The sequence below is a fragment of the Cryptomeria japonica genome, chromosome 1 (assembly GCF_030272615.1).
Source record: "Cryptomeria japonica chromosome 1, Sugi_1.0, whole genome shotgun sequence".
In the NCBI taxonomy this organism is placed as follows: Eukaryota; Viridiplantae; Streptophyta; class Pinopsida; order Cupressales; family Cupressaceae; genus Cryptomeria; species Cryptomeria japonica.
In genome coordinates, this window is record NC_081405.1 from 523,139,922 (window position 1) to 523,165,341 (window position 25,420).

Consider the following 25,420-nt stretch of genomic DNA (forward strand, 5'->3'; position numbering starts at 1 on the left):
AGATAGTAAATAAATAATAATATAATAATAATAATTTAGTCTTAATAATTTTTTTACTTTTGTAAAATTCTTAACAGTAATATATAAAATATAATATAATCGTATATAATAATTTAATTGGTTCTATAATCATATCTTTCGATCTCTTTTACATATTTTTTTCTAAATATATGTATGCTAGGAGATATAATTAATAATTAATATGTCTAATTATATTTAGAATATTGAAAAAAAAAATAGAATACATATAATTATATTTAAATAACTAGCTATAATTAATATAATTTAAAATAATGAAACAAAATATTTAGAATTTAATTTGCAAGAAAATATTTGAGATTAACAATTTATAATTATTTTAAAATTATAATTTGTTATATATTTAACTATAAACTAATAGTGAGAAATCCAATGATATAAAAGGCTATTTTTATAAATTTTGTTTACATTTAACATTATATTTAGCAAGTGTTATTTTAGGGACACTTTAAAACAAAGTTTCTGCATAAACTTAAAAGCCTTGTATTCATTAAACTTAATTTAAATTTAAAAACCTTGTATTCATTAAACTTAATTTGAATTAAAAAAGAAATTGTTCTTTTGCTAAACCCTAGGATTGCTTTTAGGCGTACAAAGAAAATTATTTGTTTCTCTCACGAGGATCAACTACAGAAATAATTTCGTAACAATATAGGGTTGATCGCTTTTACTGTAAATGTTTTTGGATTGATAGCGGAAGACAAAATTTTCAGGGTTCACGGTTGATCGAGTGCCATGGAGGAAATTGAAGTTCAGGGTTCAAATCCCGCCGAAGAGACAAATGTGGCTTTAACAGATAAGAAACGGAAAAAATCTCATGAAAAGAAGAAGAAGCAGCAGCTCGAAAATAATGCAGAAGATCTAACAGAACAGGTTCAACCGGAAATGAATGGAATGGATGCATCTCATGAAAAGAAGAAGAAGAAGAAGCAGCTCGAAAATAATGCAGAAGGCCTCACAGAACAGGTTCAACCTGAAATGAATGGAATGGATGCAGCTGACGAAACGAATGGAATGGATGTAACGGACCAAGGGTTTGGCGAAGTAAAGAAAAAGAGCAAGAAGAATAAGAAAAGAAAAAGTGATTTTAACACTGAAGAGGATGAAGTAAAACAAGAGGAAAGCGAAGTTGCTGCTGACAGGAACCGCGAAACATTAGATGGAGGAGGCAACGTCTCTGATAAACTTGAAAACAAAAAAGCGAAAAAGATAAAGTTTTCTATCGAGCGGCTAGAAGGGGCGACTGCTAATGTTTCTGGAATCATGAGTAGTATGTCATTTGATACACTTAAGCTGTCGGAGCCGACTTCTAATGCCATAAAGGACATGGGTTTTGAGAACATGACAGAGGTATGTCTTTTTTGGTCGTTGCTGTTTTGTTGTGGAAAGAAATACCAGAGTTTCAATGTTTAGTTGCTATGCAATTAACAGAACTGAATAAATATATCATGATTCAGATTCGTAGTACCGGTTAACAATGTTTTCATAATGTCAGAGAGGAATTTTAAATCAGTAACATAACAGTTGTGTTCTTCAGATTCATGAAGAAAGTTTAAAACAGTATAATTTAATGTCATGAAAGATTTTTTTAATTTTCTTCTTAAAACATTATAAAAAGTTGCCTTGCTATTGGGGATGTTTGGCCTTACCTGGGACGGTCAAGGGCCATCTCGGACATCCCTGGCCACCTTGGGAGTTGCCAAATATCGTTGTGGAGTTTCCTGTTCCTGCAACATATTTCTGAAACATTTCCGAATTTTGAAGATTTTTGGAGCCTGCCAACGACTATACCCCTGCTATCCTGCCACATCTAAAATGCCATTGGGGACAGGGATGGGGTATGAGGCCGGGGTTGCATTCCATATAACACACATTATTTTATTGCTAATAACCAACTACTGGCAAACCAATGCAATGTTGTCAAAGAGTGGAAGACACAAGATCAGAAATGTTAAAATGAGGAAAAATTAACAATTTTCTTTTTTTTGCCACACCTAAAATGCCATTGGGGACAGGGATGGGGTATGAGGCCGGGGTTGCATTCCACATAACACACATTATTTTATTGCTAATAACCAACTACTGGCAAACCAATGCAGTGTTGTCAAAGAGTGGAAGACACAAGATCAGAAATGTTAAAATGAGGAAAAATTAACAATTTTATTTTTTTTGCTTTGATCTTGCACTTTTTCATCTCTAGACGAGTTCGTAGATTGGTCTTGCCAAGTCCTAGCAAGTTTCCGGGCAATTGACTTGATGAGTACTTGCCTGAAAATCATCTGTGATTTTATAGGAGAGTAACTCGTGGGACCCTCCTAGCCCGTGAGTACTTGCAAGTGTGTGTTACTTGCCGAGTTTTGATACTATGATCAGACCCACTGAGGTGTGCGTAGGGATGGATAAGCACTCTTAAGGGATGGGATAGAACTTAATTATTGAATGCTTAAGAATTGATTTTTGAAATATTTTTAAGACTACAAAAATCTTATTGCTCTTTTTGTTTATAGATTAATTCGTGGGGTTTCTATCGGTGCTCTGCCAATGAATTGAGAACTTTTGTTTATGGGACCTACATCCTGACTGGAGTAGTTCGAAACATGGCCCAGGTGTGATTATAGTTTTGAGACTTGGTTCAAGTCCAGTAGATCTCTTTTAGATTCAGACTCGTACTCTGGATAAAGCTTAACAAATTTAAAAAGAACAAAAAAACCAATTCCTATATCACATTGAGCCAAGGTTGATGAGTGCTGCAATAAATTTCTAGGCACACCAATGTTTCACCCATTAATTTGGCTAGACGAGTCAAGTTTCTTTGACTTGTGTGGGATCAGCAGGATTTTGTGAAATTCGCTGAGTTATCACACTGTGATTCAGACAACAAAATAAGCAATCTTGGTGATAAAATTGTAAAATGCAGGATAACTTAAATATCATGCAGTTAAAATTTGGTCTTGATTGCGCCCCAAGAGAGCCCCTCAGGGTTTTAATGCTACTGAGTACTTATTAGGTGCTTGTGTGAATGTGGCTTGGGGATGCACTAATTGAATGATTCTCCAAATGACACGGGTCATATTGAATAATTAGGGTTATGGTCCATTCTAGCTAGCAGTAAAAGTTCAATAGAATTCTCTGCATGTCTTGACAAAAGACAGGGCCCCTATCCACATGTGTGGAAACTGCCAGAAAGAGGAAATACACGAGTTTGTGTGTCATGATTAAAATCTGCACTAAGCAGAATGAGAGAATAAGGGAACTGGTTTTCCATTCGAGAGACAGGCTTCCATCTTGCCAAAGCAATAATTTAGACATGAGAATTCCAAGCTCATTTCTTTCCTGCACATCTTTTCCATGATACAAATATGGTTATGGGCTTTTGACTGTACATATTTGAACCCCAGAGACTCATTTCATCTTTCAGTTTCTGTCAAAGATGCACTTCGACTAGGGAAGTTTAGAGACTACTCTACTGAGCTTCAAATGCAACACTTACACTCCTCTCTGGTGTAGCACCAGTTGACTGTCTGCTATAGACTTGAAAATATGAGCCATTTAAGAGATCATTAGTGCTTCCTATGCCATAAATATTTGAACTTACAGGTCATTGTTTGAGAGCTGTCAGAGAATGAGTCCGTTTTTTTGTCCTGTATGCCATTCTAATTATTCACTGCTTATGCACAGTGAGCCCTGAGACCACAACTTTAGGTAAATGAGGCTTGTAAGAAGGGTGCCGTCACTTTTTCAGATCTACAGAAACCCATTCTTCACTCAGTTATGACATATTGGTTGCATTTATATAGAAATATCATATATTACATACAATAAACTTGGGGTCAACAATAGGTCAGGTGCTAAAAGTTGTGCAATAATCCTATGGAACAAGTATCTCAAAATGAAGCTTCGGGTTAAAAGTGGCAATGGTTCAAAATTGTATCCATTAATTTAATCCACCCATTATCATATTATCAAAGCCTTGCTGGAGGCTGGCATCTTTTCAATGCAATCAATGCTCAAGTTTTTCAAACCCTGACCAAACAAGGTATGTTACCAACACACTCAAAGCTATCAAATTTGATAAAAATCTACGTAGCCACAGATATGGATAGAAGGGAATGGTAGCTAACTTACCTACATTATAAATCTTTCTTTGACTTGTACTTTCTCCTGCTATTGTCTCTTCTCCACCGTTTCTTCTGCTGCCAGCCCTTCCCATGTGAAAGGCGGGTTCCATAAGTCTTAGGTCAAAATACTGTCTGTGTTTATCCCAAAACATTTTCATCTCACTCATCTTGTCTTGCGATTTGTATATCCCTTGAGCTGGCATTCTTTTTATTATTAATGAAGTCTTTTTTTGGCGTTTCCCTTATCCATGTGTCCCGCTTTTTGTTATCCTTCTTTTTACTGTTTTCCTAAGAGGATCAGTCCTCACTCCATAAACCTCCTCACTTGTTGCTTTGGATTTTAATCTTATGGATGTGGAAGCTGCATTTTCTCTTGCTTGGTATAATTACTAATGCAACTTGCCCAATATTAATACTTGAATTGCTTCACTACAGGGCACCCTCTTGCATCCCCTATTAAATCACTTCTCATTTCCTTTTGTCCTTCTGATTCTGGCTGTTTTCCATCACATTATGATATTACTCATATTTTAAATCTTTATCACCTGCATTCATGATGTTCTTCTCTATGTTTTATTTTATTCCTTTCATTTTTGTACATATTCTTCTGTGACATGTCCAAGAATGTTACATATATGATGATATTGTTTATTTTTGTTTGGTTGCTTGTGGCAAATTTCACTCCTGCTTCTGATTACTACACTGAATGTTAACCTTTTCTTTCTAGTTGATATGGGTTTCTCCTTCATTAGCTTAACTATGTTTATCTAATGTCTTGAGATCAATGACGTCTCCTATCCTAATGCATTGGTAATCTCAAATAATTGTTCTTGTCCTACCTTACTTCTTCTACATAAGTGGTGGGAACATCACCATAGTTTTCTCCTACACTTGGGTAGCAGATCTTCAAGAAAGCATCTCATTTGCAACCCATTAATTTGTCTCATCAATTTTCTTAAATATGGCATTCAACTTCAAGCTATATAATTGAATGTTTTTGATTTTTTAATTGTTTTAAGGTATAGATTTTGTCTTAGGCTGAGATTCTTTATAGTAACCTTTATTGACTTTGCTTCAAATTTTTGGAATGTTTTATAGCAAATTGTTTGTCTTCTTGCCTATTTGCCATCCACATCATTTCACAAACTTGTTTTACAAGTTCTTTCTGACCACCGGCATATAATGTGATATATTCTGCTTGTAAATCTCTAGGGCTGTGTCATGCCCCTGCCATGGAGACATAGACAAACTAATCGCAGCAGTTTTAATAATTAAAACCAGGCATTCAAATTGAAATAAAAAAATAATAGTATTAAGTCCCTGTTAATGGCCGACCCCAGTTAAGTCCCTGTTAATGGCCGACCTAGGTTTTAAGCATTAAATATTAGCAATTGGATGAGGGAGGCCGACAAAGGGAAAAGGGTAAAATTCAGAAAAGGGCTGACCAAGGGGAGCATAATAAAGGGCCGACCCAAACAGCACTTGAAGCAAGAGGGGATGCGCCCCTTGCAAAGAGATATTATTTAGGAAAAGAAGTGACCCTTCACCCAAAGAGAAGGATATAAAAGGAGAATGCATTCATTTGGAAAAGGGGCATCCATAAAGGATCAAGTAGACAAGTGCAGGACTCAGTAAGAGCAGAAAATAAATAAATTATAGCAGAAATCTGAGTTATTATTATCAACCTAGAACTAGTGAGTTCAATTGTGAAAATATGATAAGACATCAAATAGGAATGAGCATCGATCAGGCAATCGAAGAAGAGCAGAAGTACTCATACATTGAACAAGATCGATCAAAACAGAAAACATTATATATATATCTAAAAGGGATCGGTTGGATCCAAGCATCAGCATTCATATACAGAAGTCTTGTGTCCTATTCATCTTTTTGGTATGTAGCATGATATGCATAATTCCTCACATATTGAAATAGGCAGTAATATGTATGCAACATGATAATATATTTGATACATAACCTCTCATATATTGGATACAGTCAATAATGTTTAATATCTAGATTCCTAGTCTATTCATCAAATTGCTGCAATCAATCATGACGAGGTTAGTAAGGGAGTACAAGGAAGGAGAGTAGAGACGGAACCTCCTTCTAAGTAGGCCACCTCATGTTGGATGTCCGAAGAGCCTGCCAATTGTGGCCAAGGGGTGCAAAGACATGCCCTTGGGCTTAGATGCGATGTTCTGGATGCCCTATTGCAGCTTCCTCTCTGATCTCTACAATGATTGATTGTGGACACATTTATATGTGGGTTAATGAAGTGGCACAAATAGGGAAGGCAGAGACAGGCTCCCTTACTAAGTAGGCCAGCTCATGTTGGATGTCCAAAGTGCCTGCCATTTGGGGCCAAGGGGTGCAAATACATGCCCTTGGGCTTACATGAGGGATGTTCTGGGTGCCCTATCGTGTTTCCCTCATTCAACCCTACAATATGGTTGATTATTATATTTAAGTATGTTGCCAATTTTTTTTTTAAGCTCAATATGATTTGCCCATGTTGGATGTCCAAAGTGCCTGCCATTTGAGGCCAAGGGGTGCAAATACATCCCTTTGGGCTTAAATGAGGGATGTTCTGGGTGCCCTATTGTGTTTCCCTCATTCAACCCTACAATATGGTTGATTACTATATTTAAGTATGTTGCCAATTATTTCTTTAAGCTCAATATGATTTAATGTTATCACAAATGATCATTAATGCAATGGATTATATATGCATTTATTTTTTATTAAAACTTAACCCTAATGAATTAAATTGTTCTTATGAATTACATTTCCAATATTGTCTAACATGATTGCAGAACCTAAACAAGGATTTATCTTCCTTAAAACATTTCAATTGGTAAAGTTATAACTCTAACTATATTACATTTCTTTATTTAATGGAACTTGTGATTCTAGGGCAAGATTTAGGGCGATCCCAAAAGGGAACATTACAGACTACCACACTTGTTAAAATATGGTTGTCTTGAACATCAACATCTTCCTTTATGTTTTCTTTGCAGCAATGTATAATCTACCAAATCCAAACTTTATGTTCCCCTGCATGGTTCATCAGTGAAGTCTTAATATGGAGAGAAAAGCAATTTTAATGCCTTTTAATTCCTTCTCTTGTATTGTCTTTAATCAATTGCTAAATATGAAAGCCACAACAACAAATCTTTCTTCAACGATGTGCTTCTTGTCTTATTTAACTTGTATGAATGGCCTTTGAATGGGACTGTAGAAAAATATCAACAGCTTGTTTTCCCTACCCCTTGAAGTGTTTCTGATGCTATGCAGATTGCCGAACGATAGAGGGGTGTTTGTTCTCCCACCTACCCTACACATATTTTGCCTAGTGCGTACATATTTTCCTCCTATTTAAGGGTATCCTCGACTCGTTCAGAATTACATATAGAAATACCATAATCATCACATTATAAAAATACACATATTCTGAATTAAGTTGTATTGATATCAATGATGGAAGTACACGTTGGCAAGTGATTAGCAACAGAGGTTTGAGGGTCTCACTAGATGAGTCTCCTGGATGGCTTCTTACTCTCACACTGATCGTACAGAACATGAATGAATGGTGGGGGAGGTTCATAAGGTTACTGTGATGGACAGACACTTGCATGCTGGACAATCTGTCACCAAAACCTAACACAATATTGATTACATTCTTATTCAGCACAATGCCTTTATACATGGCTATGTCCATATGGTGATTCGCTTTAAGCGTTTCATTATTAGTGAATCACCAACTCCTTGTTTCATTTGTATGGGACATGGGTATTTTCCTAGCTTGGCATTTACTTGATCTAGTGATTTAGAATCACATATACCCTTTTATAGAAGATGACTTAATTGGACTGAGGCAGTGAGTACAAAGTAGACTATCATGTAACTCTACAAGTCAAAGAGACTCTTTGAGGGCTAAGAACTATATTTTCCATACAGATTAGTTTCAAATTATCATCCTGTTGTGACCATTTCACACATCGCCCCATTGCAAATGGGGACCCCCTCTTTTTGCTCGTTTTTCGCTCGCTTTTCGTTTCGCTTTTAGGGTTTTGTTAGTCTGTCAGTTGTCTGGATTTAGGGTGTAGCCTTAGGGTTTTAATTAATGTCTTTTCAAGCCAGAATCCAGTCAGTTTTGAGAGCTTTTGAGCTTTCTTTCGTTGAATGCAAATTTTGAATGCAATGAGTTCGCCGGAATGGTCTATTTTCGATTGGAATTTTGAATGCAGAGCTTAAATTTGTCTAAGTGTTCAGGTGAAGTGTGAATTTTTGTTCAATTGACTAATTTTGACCAAATTTTGGCTTTTTTGATTTTTGATCCCGGATATTGAGAATGGTTGGTTTTTGCCTTGGGAATTGATTAAACTTGTAAAATCATGATATTTTGGCCTGTAGGAGCAAAATCGCTCCTGTCCCTCAGTGAAGGACCGGAGCTCGTTTTCAAATATCTTACTATTCCTGCAGGACCAAGATGAATTTCGAGTTGGAAGTGATGAAGAAAGGCGAGATCTTTCCATTGAATATAAATTGAAGATTTTCACGAACACAGAAATACCTCCAGGAGAAAAATCGCTCCTGTCCCTCAGTCAAGGACCGGAGCTACAAATCAAATATTGCTTTGTCCTTGCAGGATTCCAACGACTTAACAATTTGAAGATGTCCAAAGGAATATGTTTTATCAAATGAATATAAGTTGAAATGCAAACATGAAGGAGAATGACCCAGAATGCTAAAATTGCTCCTGTCCCTCAGGAAGGGACCAGGGCGAAGTACATTGTAGCTCCTGTCCCTCTCCAAGGGACCAGAGCGATATTCTTCATAGGGCAAAATTCAGACAAAGATCAAGTCAAGTTTATGTTTGATGGCAAGGAAGGAGGTGAAATGAAACTATTGAAGACAAATTGAAGATTTTGAAGAGTCAACAAAGGACCCTAAATGCCTAGTTCGCTCCTGTCCCTCTCCAAGGGACCAGAGCGATTTTTGTTATAGATGATTTTCTTGCCCATTTTGAGTGGATCCCAAGGCATAGATGAATGGAATGGAACATGACGAATCCGTTGAATATAAATTTTGAAGATGACGAAGTGAAATAAGGCCTACAGAGCTAGAATCGCCCCTGTCCCTCTCCAAGGGACCAGGGCGATATAATGGTTATATTGTCGTCCCTTCAAAATTCAAAACATTCCAAGACGAGGAACAAGGTCATACAAGGTTCAAGGCGTCTTTTGAAAGTGATATATCAAAGTTTGGAACGTCCAAATGTTATCAATCAAGCTAAGGAGTCTATATCGCTCCTGTCCTTTGGACAAGGACCAAAGCGATTTCATTAAAAACATTCATGCTCCTTCAAAATCAAGACAATACAAGGATTGGCGAAGTAAAAGGCGACCTTTGGAAGACAATGAACGAAGAACGAAGATCAAATGTTTACAAATTTGAGCCAGGACATGGAGATCGCCCCTATCCCTCTCCAAGGGACCAGGGCGATATTTGCCAAAACACATGATATCCTTTAAAGATCACGTTGAGATAAAGTCGCACATGGTTTTAAACATCATTTCGAAGGCGACACAAAGGGAAATGGACGTTAAATATTACCAACTTGAACTTAAAATGGAGAAAAGACAAGGATCGCTCCTGTCCCTCTCCAAGGGACAAGGGCGATGATCCTTTAAACATCGAAACGTCTTGTGAAAAGCAAGTGGGACGAGCATGGAATGAACAAGCAAAGTTATTATTCACCATACAAGGAAAAGTTGATGTCAAAATGGAGAATTTCAAGTGAAAACGTTAGGATCGCTCCTGTCCCTCTCCAAGGGACCAGAGCGATATTACATCCAAGGACATCCCTTCGCACATGCAAGTCAATCAAACTCGAAGGACTCGACAAAAATGATGATTTGAATGTAGAAATGCAGAGGTTGAACGTCAAAAATGCAAAAATCAAGACCAACATGATGGATCGCTCCTGTCCCTCTCCAAGGGACCAGGGCGATGAGGTACGTATACTTCATTTTCAAAATATTTTGGCGCTCAAATAAACATTTTTGAATTTATTTAAATGCTAGCAAAATCGATATTTAATTAAAAATGGCATTTAAATAGTGCGTTTGGCATTTATTAATTATTTTAATTATTTTGCCTTGTTAAAAAATCGAAATTTATTAATTGAAATAAAAGGCATTTAATAATTAATTAATTAATAAAAAAAATCGATTGGAGCGCTTGGTATGTTAAAGGTCGGCCTTGTTATTTTATTAAAAATCGTTTAAAATTGCCTTATTTATACCAAGTCGGCCTTGGGGGTGAATGGTGAGGTGAGCGCTATAAAGGGAGAGGTGAAAATCATTATTTTCACATTATCATTTTTTTCATCTCATATGCGATCAAAAGGAGAAGTGCGAATTTATATCCAAGGAAGTGCGAATTTATATCCAAGGAAGTGCGAATTGTGTTTGGAGAAGTACGAATTTCATTCCAAGAGAGGTGACGCTAACATCATCCAAAGGTGGTGCGAGACTTGGAGATTTATTTGTGCGAACTTGAAGATCACGTTAAAAGGGGAATTTGAAGATCACGTCAAGGACACAAAAGGTGGCGAATTGCTATTTTGCTAAGGCGATTACATTGAAGGCTATTTTCGATCTTTTTGCCTAGGCGATTTTGTCCTTTTTGCATTCTAGAGTTAGCTCTCTATTGAGGTATGGCGATTTGATTTTATTGTTTTATTTATTCATCGTCATATTTTAAATTTTGAATTTTGAATTTTGAATTCCTAGCTCAATCGTTTCATTTTAGGAAATGATAACTCAAAGACTTATCATGAAGTTTCCTAAAATTTATCTCTCTAATCTATGTTATGTATTGCAAAATCTAGCTTCTCATTATGAAATGTTGTGTAGGTATGGCGACCCCGAAGGCGGGAGCATCCACCAGTCGCTCAGCTCTCATGAAAGAAGATCAGAAGACCGAAGAAGTGGAGACCAAGATCGTGTCGAAGTGGAGCAACATTGGAGATACAAACTTGGGTAACTTCAGCACGAAGAAGTTTCGAGAGGTCCCTTACATTGGCAAGCCATCACCTGTCGCCCGGAGAATAATAGAGAGTGGCATCATTAAGGCGGCCGGCTTTCCTCCAGCTGTTCAGTGCCATGAGTTGATGATCGAGTGTGCTCGTCACTATGATCCACAGTCCAGGACGATCGTGTCCAAAGAGGGAAACATTTTGGCGTACCTTTCAGAGGAAGCTATAAGTGAAGCTTTCCATCTTCCAGAGCACAGGGACATGATATACAAGAGCATAGAAGGAGCCAGATCAGTGTACGAAGATGATCCAGATGCTTGTCTAAGCATTATCAATAAGAACTGGCTACTTAAGAGCCGTCCCCGTCTGAGCAAGGTCCCGAACACACCGCACAGGATTGACTTCCAGGAGGAGTACAGAGATTTGATTACCATGCTCAACCGAGTTACAGGAGCCCCTCATGCCTTTTATTTTGAGAAGTGGATGTTTTACTTCATCCAGGTGATCGTTCAGGGAAAAGGTACGATACATTGGGCTAGGATGATTAGCCATTGCTTAGACGTACAGTTGAGGAGACTCAAGGCTACTAAGTCCTTCCACATGAGTTCATATGTCATCTATGCCTTGATCAGGAGTGTTGAATACGCAGGACTACCTCACAGAGGAGTGATTGGAAGAGGACCCGGCGAGGTCAGAGCTTGTGATTCCTATGCCTACTTGCATCATCCGCTAGGGAACAACTATAAGTTGATTAATGATACTTTCATGATGAACATCACAAGGACGTTGCAAGGTGGAATTCACAACAGGTTATCTCAGGATGCCCAGGAATTCATAAAGAGGTACGGTGCTTGGTTCATTCAGTTCCCGAAGTTCACTTATATTAGAGTGCATGGATGTCCTTTACCTCCATACATGTTGCCGAGATATCCGACAGACAGAATTGTGTTACTTGAAGTAACAAGACAGTTGGCAGCATATGTGAAGGCATTCAGACACAGACATCAGAATGGAGTTCCAGTACCTATCATTTTGGGTAATTCAGTTGAGGTATGTCCTAATGCTTTAGCTATGGATGACGCAGAGAGGGAGTTAGCCTTGTATTCTTTTTCATCTTTTGCTTTGAGAGAAAGCTTTGATCCACGTGGACATTTAGAGGAGACAGTCGGCAGGAAGTTTAGACATGAGTATCAGATTGAGGATTTTATGATGAATCTCTTAGATGATCTTGAAGTGAAACGAAAAATGCATTCCAGATTACCTTTGGATTTCATTAGGAAATGCAAGATTTATAGAGTGGCCGACCAAGCTCAGGACAGTGGCAGACATATCCAGTCTTCCTATGATCGAGAAAGCAAAACAATAAGGTTAGATTGGAATGAGCCCGAGGTCGTGGATTTAGATACTTTGATGGCACCAGTCTTGTCTTGTACTCGCAGATGGGTTGACATACAACATCAGAAGTTGAGAGAACAAGGCATAGCCATGACTTTCACTTTGGAAGAGAAACCTGCCGAAGGTGGAGCTAGTGTGAGTGAAGGCAATCCTAATCCTAGAAATTCAGGTGAAGGAAACCTTCGATGTGCCAGTGAGGGCAATCTCCATTCAAGAGGTTCGAAGAGGAAAGAGAGACCTGGAAAGAGAGAATCTTCCAAGAAGAAACAAGAGGCTAACAGAGATCGATCATCCGGTACTTCTTCTAGACCTGAGAAAAGAACAATTCAAATGGAAGAATCCATGGAGTCGATGGTACAGAACGATAGGCAGGAGGAAGGACAGGCACAGCATGGGTCACCAGATGGATCTCTCCAAGACTCTGAGTTAGATGAAGGCAAAGAAGACAATGAAATATCATCTCCTCCTAGACAAGAAGAAATAATGCATAAAGAGATTCAAGTTCAAGAAACAAGATCGATTATCCCAGATTGGTTGAAGGAAAGATTAACCAAGGTGATCGTAGTAGAGGACAAGGACAGTGTAATTGATTTAGAGAGCCTTGTTGGACGCTCACATGAAGTAACAGAGAAGAGAAAGGCTACCAAGATGTCCAAGATGATTCGAGATGAGACTGGATCCAGGAAATTGCAGATAGCTACACCGGCGACAGACAAATATGAAGGTGAGATCCTGGCAGAAGAATATGATATACAGACTTTTGAGTTAGGACCCTCTACAGCAGAACAGACTTTAGATGATGCCACCGATTCATTTGAGGCATTGAAAGACAAGCTTAGAGAAGAAATGGAGAAGAATAGAAAGCTTGAGAGAGAGGTCGGTGCATGGAGGACATATTTCAATCACATCAATGAACCTTTGGGACGTCAGGATCCAGCTAGATCACCAGTGCAAGCACTTCCACTTCAGTCAATCAATGAAGCAGAAAGATTCAGGAACATGGTCCAACGTACAAGTAATTGGATGGACAGATCTCATACAGTGGCTATAGAATTTGCAACAAGGATGATGAAGATTATTCATCAAGCTATCCAGGTTCTTGAGATGATCCACAATTTGATGATAACAGTAGCTGCATTCGCCCATACCAAGGATGTTATCATTCCTGTCTTGAAAGTTATTAGACACACATCGAGGAAGATTTTAGCGCAGGAGAAGATCTTGGAGGGAGAATCTCACAGTTTGTTTCATTGGTCAACCTTACTCCATATGAAGAGTGTTTTCTTTGAAGACATCAGTACTAGATGTGGCCAAGTTGAGGAGGTGATCAATCCTATCCAGGACAGAGTATTTGAGGTACTTCGTACCATCCTTGGCAGGAGGATCGAGGTCGAGACAGATGTGGATATGCAGGAACTAGAGGATAGAATCAAGGTCATCTTTTGCAAGGACGCAAATGTTATAGATGAGCAGTATGATCAGATGTTTGCCACCATGCTCCTGATTGAAAGGACGAAGGAACTTGAACCTTCATGGGACGCAGCTCTTCTAGATGCATTCGATCAGGTCATCCATTTAGAAGAGAGTGTGAAGAATCTTCCCGAGATTCCAATTGCAGAAATCGAAGGAATCGTTTCAAGATTCATTGCATATGCTAAGAAAGAGAATTGGAAAGGGAATAAGATTCTAGATGAAAGGTTGTTACAGATGACATGACATCTTATTTCTCATTGGTTTATGTCTCCTAGGTTTTTGTGCCAAAATTTAATATTTGGCTATGCATTTAATATTGTTCAGTAAAAAGGAGGCCATTTGTAACAAACCCTAATTAGGGTTTAGGTGTCATGATCTTGTCCGTTGATCTACTTTCAATCTGGACCTTTCATTGTAATTGAGGATGCTATTTATACCCTCATTTTCCATTTCAAAAAGTAATAGTGTAATAATCAATAGTTGATGTAATAGAGAAAAGAGATTAGAGCTAGAAGCAATTTTATTTTGTAGCAAGATTGAGTTTTGAAGAGAGGAATTCAAGCGATTGTTGTACATGATGATTTGGAAATCAATGAAATATTGAAGTTATGGTGTTTTGTTGCAAATTTCTTGAGTTATCTTCATGATTGTTTGATTTACTTGAATTGTGCTCAATCAAAGTAGCTTGTTAGTTTGAAGGACATTGTGTGAGACTTGATCTTTGGTAGGATTCGTAATCCAAACCACTAGCTTCTTGCTGATTGTAGGAACGCCTTGCGTGGTCAACTGGAGAATACTTTGAGTCCCTTAACCTTCAATCATTATTGTATCTTGGATATGTACCTTCGTGGTAGTGTCCATGATATTTGATGCATTGAATATCATTTTATTAACTTAGAAGATCACACTAATTTCAATTGAGTTGTTATCTTATGGCAAAATTGAAGTTGGTTGAATCTTGCCAAGTCTTGTCCATACTAAGTCATTCATAGGGTTAGACTAGATTAGACCTCTTTCAAACCCTACTCCTTTTGTTATTTTTTTTGAATAGTTTCCTTAGTTTAGCAAATCTTGAGCTTTCGGAATACGTAAGGCCCCTTGGAGGAAACAGCAAATCACATCATACCGCTGGAAGCTTGTCCACACGTAGAGACCCTACTAAAAGAACCTTGGAGTCTACCTAACTGATCCTTTACGCGAATCTTCAGCAGTTAGAGACTATTTTCTCAAGAGAGGATAAGATGCCTATTGGTATTTTATTCTGTGTATGATGGTGTACAAAATACACGTCAACACATCCCTAGGTTGCATTTGGGTTCTCTTGTTTGTCTTTATAGTTTATTATAGTTTTCTATCACAAAACTCACCCGTACACACACATTAATATGGATGTACACCTTTTTCAGTTATTTTGAAGTTTAATATTATACACAACCACTACATGCAGCTATAAATACATGCAACCAAAAAAGTTACATTGATTCTGAACTTTGGTGAATTCTACATTTTATCTTTATTGATATTTCCTGTAATGTTATGCACCTTAAGTCATATATTATCATCATCTTAATGTTATGTCAAGAGACTTATTGATGTTCATAAAATGTGTTTGGGCACTTAATTAATCTTATAAAATTATTTATTTCAGATTCAATCCAGATCCATTCCAGAGTTAATGAGAGGCTCTGATGTCCTTGGAGCAGCTAGAACTGGTTCAGGAAAGACGCTTGCTTTTTTGATCCCAGCTGTAGAATTGTTATACCATATATGTTTTACACCTCGCAATGGTACTGGTGTGATCATCATTTCTCCAACTCGAGAGCTTGCCATGCAGGTAGTGTATACTACTTTATCTGTTGATGTTTTTAATATAGTTGAAACACAAATAGTGATTTTGCCATTTTCTGATTACTATCAAACTGTATGAATATAATTTGTCTGATGCTATTTCATTTTGAATCCTTCTGTGAAATTCTAGAATTAAATTAGACATGCAAATTAAATGTACACTTTACATGATCAGAATATTCATATACGAACCATTCTCTCCACTTAAATAAGTCTCTCTCTATTAGTGGGTAATTTGTAAACTCGGGGAGTGTATGTAGCCTTAGATGACATGTATGTTCTTTTTGGGCTGTGCTCTATTGTTAGGTGTTGGGATATGGATTGGGATATTGGAATACCTTAAGATTATACGATCAAATATAGCTATGTTCAAAGGAAACACACAAATTAATACATATGTCAAAGATACACATGAGACAGAGATTTACATCTTATGGTAAAAAACCCATCAGCAAAAGGACATAAAAAATTGTATTACTTAGGAATGATACATCCGATAGTATAGGTCACTTTCAACAGTCTTAATTTATAGGCCAACAACATACGACCTCCGACTAGGACTTCACACCTTTAGGATACATCACACTTTTAGGATACAACACACTAGACCAATCTCATTCTGTCCAACCTTGGTGTATCCATATGAGTAGATAAATATGATTGTCTTCATAGAATACCATCTAACTGTCTAACTGGTTTGTAGAATACCATCTAACTGTCCAACTGGTATGTAGAATACCAATGGTCACATGAACATCTCATGACTGTATCATGGTGTTAGCATGTTTTACATTGCATGCAACATGACCTCTCCAAATGAATGACCACCGCACATAATGAAGCACTGCTGCTTTCTACTAGTCAAAGGTTGTTGACTTGCATTTTCTAAACTGTGTACATGTCTTCCTCTACTACACTGTCTATGGCTTCTGGTAGCAGAGACAAATACCTGATTGATGCAAGCTACTTTTTTTTTGATCGGTTAATGGTTCTTTCTTTCGCTTTTGACTGGAGCTTTGAACCAGTGAGGTCACATTGGGGGACCCCATCCCCGTGGTTACAATTTGCTGAGGTATTAACGCCTCTAAGATTTGACTCATGTTGACATTTCTAAGCTATCTAATCCTTATCACTCCATATGCTGCTATGCCCGTGCAAACCCCCTTATCTCTCCGCCGTAACCTCCTTATCCCTCTCCATATACTCCTTATGTCTCCCCTCCTTATCTCTCCGTACTCCTCGTGCATCCTCTCGGTCACCTTATCACTCCGCTCTGCGAACACCATCCTGCTGGGCGCTGCCACTGTCGTTCACAAGGCTTGAGGCATTCATGCCTCATCCGTTTGTCAGCATCCTTCTACCGCTGAGACTCCACCGAACACCTCATTCGCTGCCATCCACTGTAGACATCGTTGCATTTTTTGGTATTAACACCAAACGAGCCGGTCTTTCGCATGACCAGCACCCAAATGCCTGCAGAGAATGGGTCTCGAATTCGAGATCGCCTGATAACCAGGCTCGTGACAAAACCATCACGCTTCGGGGTGGACCCCAATTGATGCAAGCTACTTGCGATACCTTTGGGAATCCTCTAAAACATCACCATGCCTCTAGGCATCATCTCATGTACTCTAACATCACCATAAAAGCTCTTGCACTATCATATACATTCCCAGTGACATACCTATAATTACGTAGTTATGAGTTTTCCTCCGAATGTCTTGTGGTTGGGAACATAGCCTTACTCTACCAAGAGAAGCCTCCATTTTTAAATTGCAACACTTGAAAACTCACCCCCAACTTTATAATGTTGGATTCTATGAATGTTTTTTTTAAAAGTAATTTTCTGATTGCAAGAAACAAGAATGGAGCTAAAACAGCAACTCAAATGAAACTAAATGATGATACAAACCAATTTTGGTATGTTCTGAAAGTTCGCAAACTGAAATACATATGAGAGGCATGATTCAATATGATTGCTGAAGTAAACTTTGTAATGTCCCCATTTGGCATTTACCTTGATTTAATCCTGAAACAGCAATTCTAACTCAAAGTGAGAATAGTAATACATTAATAAATATAATCTTATCAAACCATATATATTTGATTATAACTTTTAACTCAAAATCTTAAGAATAGTACGGAAGTTAGAACTTATCTTGCTTTATTGTAATAACCATGATAACCTCTTTCCAAGGTCTAACGTTCCTTATATGTCTTTATGCAAGGTATATAATAACATCACTTATAGTGATATGTCCGAGAGCATACGCTGCCCTGATATCTTCTTTATAATATATGTGAATTATACTTCTGCTAATCGATCTGATCTGATATCAAATTACTGTTGTTTCAGATATTTGGCTTTATACTTATGTGATGTTGGATCTCTGTTTCAGATTCGTTCTTATTACTTCTGTGATATTATTGTGGTGCTATTTTGTTTAAACAATCTCCTAAGATCGTGCAGCCACAACTATAAAATCTATGGCCTGATCTGAATGCCTTATATGTTCCCAAAAATCCCTCCCCTGTTTGAATATGTTTGATGCCTTCTTATACATTGCAAGTGAATGGGATGTCTCCAAGAGTTATGTTTGATGTCCCTTAGAATACTGATTAGTTATAACCTTCCATTTATTGATAACTTAATATTATTACCGGCAACTAATCCTTGCCTTTACTTGATAATATAAGTTGCTGTTTACCATTTACGTGTAACCTTAGTTACTTTTTGGTTTCTTATTAGAATCAAGGCCCTTGTACATATATAGAAAGATTGATTCAAAACATTAATAAAAGCATGATCACAGCCTTACTGATTAAAGCAAAATTGCAGTCTTAAACTATATTCTAGACAGCTGACTAAAAGATGACAGTAGTTTAATTAAGAGTCATTTAATATTAATTTAAGGGAAATCATCATTAAAAATAAATAAAGAAAATACTTTAATAAAAGATAATTAAATTGCAATTAAGGGTCAAGAGTTGTGACTCTTTCTGAAGGGCAAAATAACGAAAAGGCATGATTCCTCCCTCATATAGGAAGATATAAAAGGGAGAAGAGAACCTCATTTGAGAGGGGATATTTGGGAATCAGAAGTGCAGATCAGATTTAAATAAAAGTGCAGAAATAATGAAGAGTTGCACTCTTTCAAAGGGTGCTAATGGTGAAAGGGTGTGTCTCTTGCCAGAGGGCATACATGATGAAGAGTTGTGACCTCTCCCTCACATTGAGAGATATAAAGGAAAGGAATCAAAAGCATCCAGTGATATAACCCAAGTCACAGAATACGGCGATTTTCATGGATGAGGTTTGAATTTAATCGAATTTCAAACTTTTGTGAAAAAATTGTTCAAATTCAGCCATAAATTTGGGGCCATAAAAAAATTCTGCTAAAAAGTGGGCAGATGGCCTCTGTAAACACACAACTCACTCCCGTGGCTGCCATTGCTGCCGCCTGCTGTAGTCGCCGTCGCTGCTGCCTGCTGTAGTCACTGTTGCTGCCGTTGCCATCACTGCCGCCTGCCGTAGTCACCGTCGCTGCCGTTGCAATCGCTCCCGTGTTCAGTTAGGTACCCGATCCCTCAAATTTTATTAGTTATTTTGACATCGCTCCCGTGTTGTAAGCAATATTGAGCAATAGTAATGTATTCGATGTTGTGAATTTTATTAGTTATTAGTTAATTACAATCAATAGTAATTAGGTATTCGATATTGTCTGCTGTAGTTTTATTTTTTTATTGTAATAAATTAGTAATTAGGTAAAAGGTATATCGAATGCATTAAAAAATATACAGTAATAAGTTATTATGTATATTTTTTAATGCATTCGATATACATTATTAGTTATATTTTTTAATGAATTAATTATATTATTAGTTATATTAGTTACATTAGTTATAATTTATTAAAGTATTACATATATTTAAAAATAGACAAAATTATATAAGGCGAATTTAATCCGATTTTTTTTTTTTTGATTTTTTCCCTTGTCGAATTCGAACCTTGTGACTTAGGATATAATCATTGATCAGATCAGATCAGAACTGTTATTAAGTTACAGGCAGTAACATCCTTGTTCTTGGTGGTATGCATGGGGATGTGCTTAATATGTATGCTTAATATATGAAGCCTGATAATGTTCTTATGCAGAATTTTATATATATATATATATATATGAGAAGTTAGTATACTCATAATCTCGTTCTTAGTCGTCTACTGCCTATGTAAGGATTGGAATGATTTTGTAGGGAAAGGCACCCTAAATCCCCACAAGTCAGGCAATTCCAAGATGGGTAAGGACATGTATTTCCAATGCCTTGAGGGAGAGTCCCGAGATGGGTACGAAAATGCATTCCCAATCCCTTGAGGGAGCCTGCTTGTAGATGGTCTCTAAGCGCCCTAGCACAATAATTTTCCCTCCTTAGTTTGGTTTAGAGAAGTAACAGGGATAAGACCTTGATATATAGGGTTTTGGAATTGTATTATTAAGAAGTAAATGCCTACTAATCTAAACATTTAAATTGAGATGTTATAATATTTAATGATGCATTCAATAATATAGATTAATTGTCGAGAAATAGCCTGCCTCCAAGTAGGGGACACTTAGGCAATGGAACCCCAAGCCCCCAAGTCTCTCAAAAATACCAATTCTTCTACCACAAAAGCCCTATTTGTTTGGAGGTGATTCGCATACAACTTTTTCTGGTTTTGGGACTTTTTTTTAGTGCTTTCACTATGTCCACGCTTTGGTGAAGCAAATATTTAGCACCCTGTACTATAATGTTCACAAGAATCAAATCCATAAATAAAATGGCATCATACCATAAGGTGCCTTGAAGGGAGTCATAACTATTGACATGTGATGGGTGGAATTATATCAATACTCCCCATGATGTAGCCACTTGACACACGCGGTTTGTTTCCCCGTGACATAATTTATCAAGTAACCTTCTCTCCATTTATTCACAATTGCTGTTTGCCCATCTGTTTGAGAATGATAGCTAGTGCTTGGGGTTAATTCCATCCCCGTCAAACGAAAACGCTATCCCTGTCAAACGAAAAAGCTCTTGCCAAAACAAGCTGATAAACCTGCTGTCCCTGTCACTTATAATGTTCCTTGGCAGCCCATGAAGTCTAAAAATCTCTATAGAAAATAGATTAGCAACTTGTGGAGCCTTAGAATTAATAGCATGAATATGAGCATATGTAGTAAGCCTATCAACAACCGCATAGATACCATCCTTACTTTGCAACTTTGGGAGGCATGTAATGAAATTCATGGAGATAGTCTCCCATTTATGATTTGGAATGGACAGGGACTTCAACAAAGCAGCTGGAAATACATGATCCTTTTTGTTTTTTTGGAACACCACACACTTTCTAACATGCTTTAACACATCATTTTTGAGCCCTTTCCATTAAAAACGTTACCTTGCTTGTATATTTTGTAGTAACCAAGATGACTAGCAAGTGGTGTGTGATGACATGCTTGCAAAATTCTATCCTTCACCTTTGATTCCGGTACAAGGTACACCCGATCTTTGTAGAGCTCATCAACTACCTTGAACCTGTCATCTCGCAACCTTCCATTTAAAATGTCCGTAGCAACTGTATTCTTAGCATATTCCACAATTGTGGAAGCCTTCCAATCAGCAGATATATCTGTTATAAAGCAGAAATGAGTTTTCTTAGAAAGTGCATCAGCAACCACGTTATTATTTCCCTTAACATATTCAATGTCATAATCATTTGCGTACCTATTTTTGCTGTCTATCGTTCAAATCTTTCTGGTTTAGGAAGAATTTCAAGCCGTTATGATCTGTTTTCACCACAAACCTCCTACAAACCAAGTACTGCCTGAATTTTGCCAGTGCATGCATGATGGTTAGCATCTCCTTGTCATAAATAGAGAAAATCCTCTCTGTGTCCTTGAGCTTCTTACTCTCAAAAGGTATGGGGTGTCTATTCATCATAAAAAATGCTCCAATTTGCTCCCCCAAAGCATCACATTCTAAAGCAAAGGGAAGTGAGAAATCAGGAATAGCCAATACAGGAGATGAACTCATTACCTCCTTAAGCTTGTCAAAAGCTCTCTATGTTGGGGAGCTCCAAGAGAAAGCTCCTTTCCTTTTTAAAATGTCAATGGGGCCATGAGTTGTGAGACATTGAGAATACTTTAACAAACCTCCTATAGTATGCAGCCCACAAATCCTCTCAAATGTGTCAAATTCCTTGACCTAGGCCAATCCTGTCTTGCCTTAATCTTTTCTTAATCCATGCTAACCACTTTGGTACTAATCTTAAACCCCTAATATAATATTTCAGTTAAGGCAAACTCACACTTAGATGCTTTGGTGTAGAATGAAAACTGCTCAAGTATGCCAAGCATCTCATCCGTGTGCTTCAACTGATCCTTCCATTTTTAACTAAAAATCAAATAACATCAAAGAGGACCAACACGAACGTCCTTAATTTTAAAATAAATACCCGATTCATGCATGAATGGAAAGTGGTTGCTGCATTGGTCAAACCAATTGGCATTTCTTGGAACTCATTTTGCCCATAGTGATCCCTGAAGGCTGTTTTGTGCATGTTCTCATCTCTAACCCTTGTCTTTGATGCCCTGATCGTAGGCCAATCTTGGAGAAGTATACCGCACCATGGAGCTTATCTATTAACTCATTGATCTTCGGTATGGTGGAGCGATTCTTGATTCTCTTTTTATTGAGGGCTCTATAATCGATGCACATCGTCATAGGCCCATCTTTTTTCTTAACCAACACCATAGATGAGCCAAATATGTTGGAACTAGGTTGTATGTGCCGCACGTCCAATAGTTACTTAATCACCTTCTCAATCTCTTCCTTCTACCTCCTATGTTGGCGATAAGGAGTGGTGGTGATGGGTTTTGCTAACTCCTCAAGCTCTATCACATGCTGGAAACCCCTTTCCAGTGGTAGACCAGGAGGAATTTCATGGAACACCATGTAGCGTTTGTATAGGATGAACTAAATTTCAATGTGATAAGATTTCTCATCCTTGGATGGCCTTGTATCAATGATCAAGCACTCTGCTGCCCAAGCTACTTGACCTCTACGAAAAGACCTTTCCATCCCTTTGGCTGGAACCACCATGGGGCCCTTGTTAGATAGGCCATAGAGAACTACCTACCTCCCGAGAGATTTGTCCTTAAATTCCATGGTTTGATAGTTTTGTGTGTATTCTCCAAGCGAGTGCAACCATTACACTCCCAAAACAAACTCTGTCTCACTGATATCTCACACCTTGTGACCATTTAGATACAATTCTGATTCTTGAATCTTTTAGTTGCATGGGAAGGTATACCTGTCTGCCATTGTGACATTAAACCCTTCAAAATCTTCTGTCTCCAATCCAACTATGGCTACCAATCCCTCATCAATGAAATTGTGGGTGGCTCCATTGTCAATCAAGGCCATCACCCTTGATATTGCAGTTAAGTGTGCCCTCCAGATGCTAACCTCCTTGATCCTCATGTTCACCCCCATCTGTGATAGACTTAGTTTCAGCTCTTTCTTCCTTGGAGTCCCCATTTGGGACCACCTCTATATAGTGTATTTGTCCTTTTCCTAGACACCTGTGACTTGGCTGCCATGGCTCTCTACATGTAAAGCATAGTTTCTTCCTTTGGAGTTCATTCTTGGATACCTCGGTTTGGATTGGATTTGGGGGTAATGATTTGGGTGGAATCATACTCTTAGGCGGAGGCGTCTTATGCTGCATCAGGGGTGCCTTCGTGGAATAGAATTTGTCCTTCGTTACTGAATCCTCTAGATTTAGGGCTCTCTTGATAGCTTCCTGCCATGAATTTGGGTCAAATGCCCTTACCAATATCTTGAGTGTTTGGATAGTACTTCCACAAAAAGAACTATGAGCTTCCTTTCCATCACGTCTAGGATCATTACTAATTGCTTCTGGAATTCTGCCACACTGTGCTCTTCCTCCACAGGTACTGCCTTGTCTCTTTCTAGAAATTTGGCTTTGAAAGTCCTTGGGTTGGATTTACCTAAACCCTGTCACTGTTGGAGATGCTCCCTTTGATACCATTCTGTTTAGGCCTTCAAGCACTTAGCTGTTGATTTAGGCCTCTTAATAGTCGAACCATCTCAGCCATTGAATCTTTCATCGTAGTCTGAAACTCCTTTCTTTCCCTGAGAAATTCTTGTGACTTGTCTTCGTCTCTGTTATCCACAGCTCTCTCTTTCTCCTCCTCCCTTTGCTGATACCTTCTTTTTCTGTCGCTCTACCTCATGAAACAGCACTGCACATTCATAAGTGGGCAGGAGAGAAGGCTCTGATACCACTGAAATGAATTGTCCAATGACAATGTCCAATAACAACTGAAATGGATGGTAGTCAATACACTGATTACTGAGATATAAACAACTGAAATGGATTGGTCAATAACAATTTCCAGTATCACCGAGTTCTGCAATATAAATTTATATGTGTGAAACTGCATTTACAAGTAATTCTATTCACACTACTGTTCACTGGCAAAATAAGTCTGATGTGTCTTTCGGAAACATGCATATTCAGCAGATTACAGTATAGATAATTCAAAACTGCAGATCACAGAAAACTTCAGGAAGAAATCAATTGCAGGGTTTGTACTCTCAGACAAGTAGTTATAGTCTCTGCTGGCATATATTATGTAACAGGCTAATTGCGCCCAATACCACACCTGATCTGCTTTAGCCAATAGTCGAGTGAACTTCTGTCTGGATGTGCTGGTTGGTAACACCAGTTCACTGTATGGTGAAGTCCTTGCAGCCTGGAAAACGTTATGTGTTGCCATTAAATTATAGTCCTCTTCAATGTGCCTTGGGTGTGGTGCAGTAACATCTTGAATCAACCACAAGCTGCTCTGGGAGAAAGGTGCCATGCACAGGAAGCTTTAAATTGGATCAATCATCTGTGAAAGGCAGCGCTAGACTTGAAGAAATGTTTCAGCTTTAACTTTAAAAGGACTATGCTCAGGCAGGGTTTGTGTCCTATCTGGAGCCTTCTCTAACTGAGGCATCCATCCCAGTTGAGAAATCAATCTCCGCTCGCATACTTGAAAATGTATTAACAGATGATGGTCAAATGAATGTGATTGCACTTGCTTTTATACTGGTGGTGCCAATACCCAAATACCCTTAAACACAGGTCGGGCACCATACAAAAACAGCATACAGGTCAGCCACCATACAAAAACAGCATACAGGTCAGCCACCATACAAAAACATTTATTATTATATATCAAAACAAATTTGTTATTATTAGAATATTATTATTATTATTATCATTATAATAGTGTTAAAAAATACTTTCATCATTAAATGAAATGTCTTCATGGTGCTGATTCGTTGGGGACATGACATGCACTGTAATCACTATTTGAGTGGTGTAGAATATACCCTAGGGTTTGATACCCCTTTTATTGCTGCGACCACTTATATTACCAGATGCCCC

General features: G+C 37.9%; 1 protein-coding gene across 1 annotated transcript in view; it reads left to right on the top strand.

Annotated features, from left to right (window-relative positions):
* Window positions 1–614: 614 nt before the first annotated feature.
* LOC131060057 (ATP-dependent RNA helicase HAS1) overlaps window positions 615–25,420 on the top strand; it is a 41,558-nt gene continuing 16,752 nt past the window's right edge. The window contains exons 1-2 of the mRNA XM_057993158.2: window positions 615–1,389; window positions 15,719–15,904. Coding sequence (XP_057849141.2) covers window positions 775–1,389; window positions 15,719–15,904 — 801 coding nt within the window. The 5' untranslated portion in view covers window positions 615–774. The remainder of the gene's footprint in view (window positions 1,390–15,718; window positions 15,905–25,420) is intronic.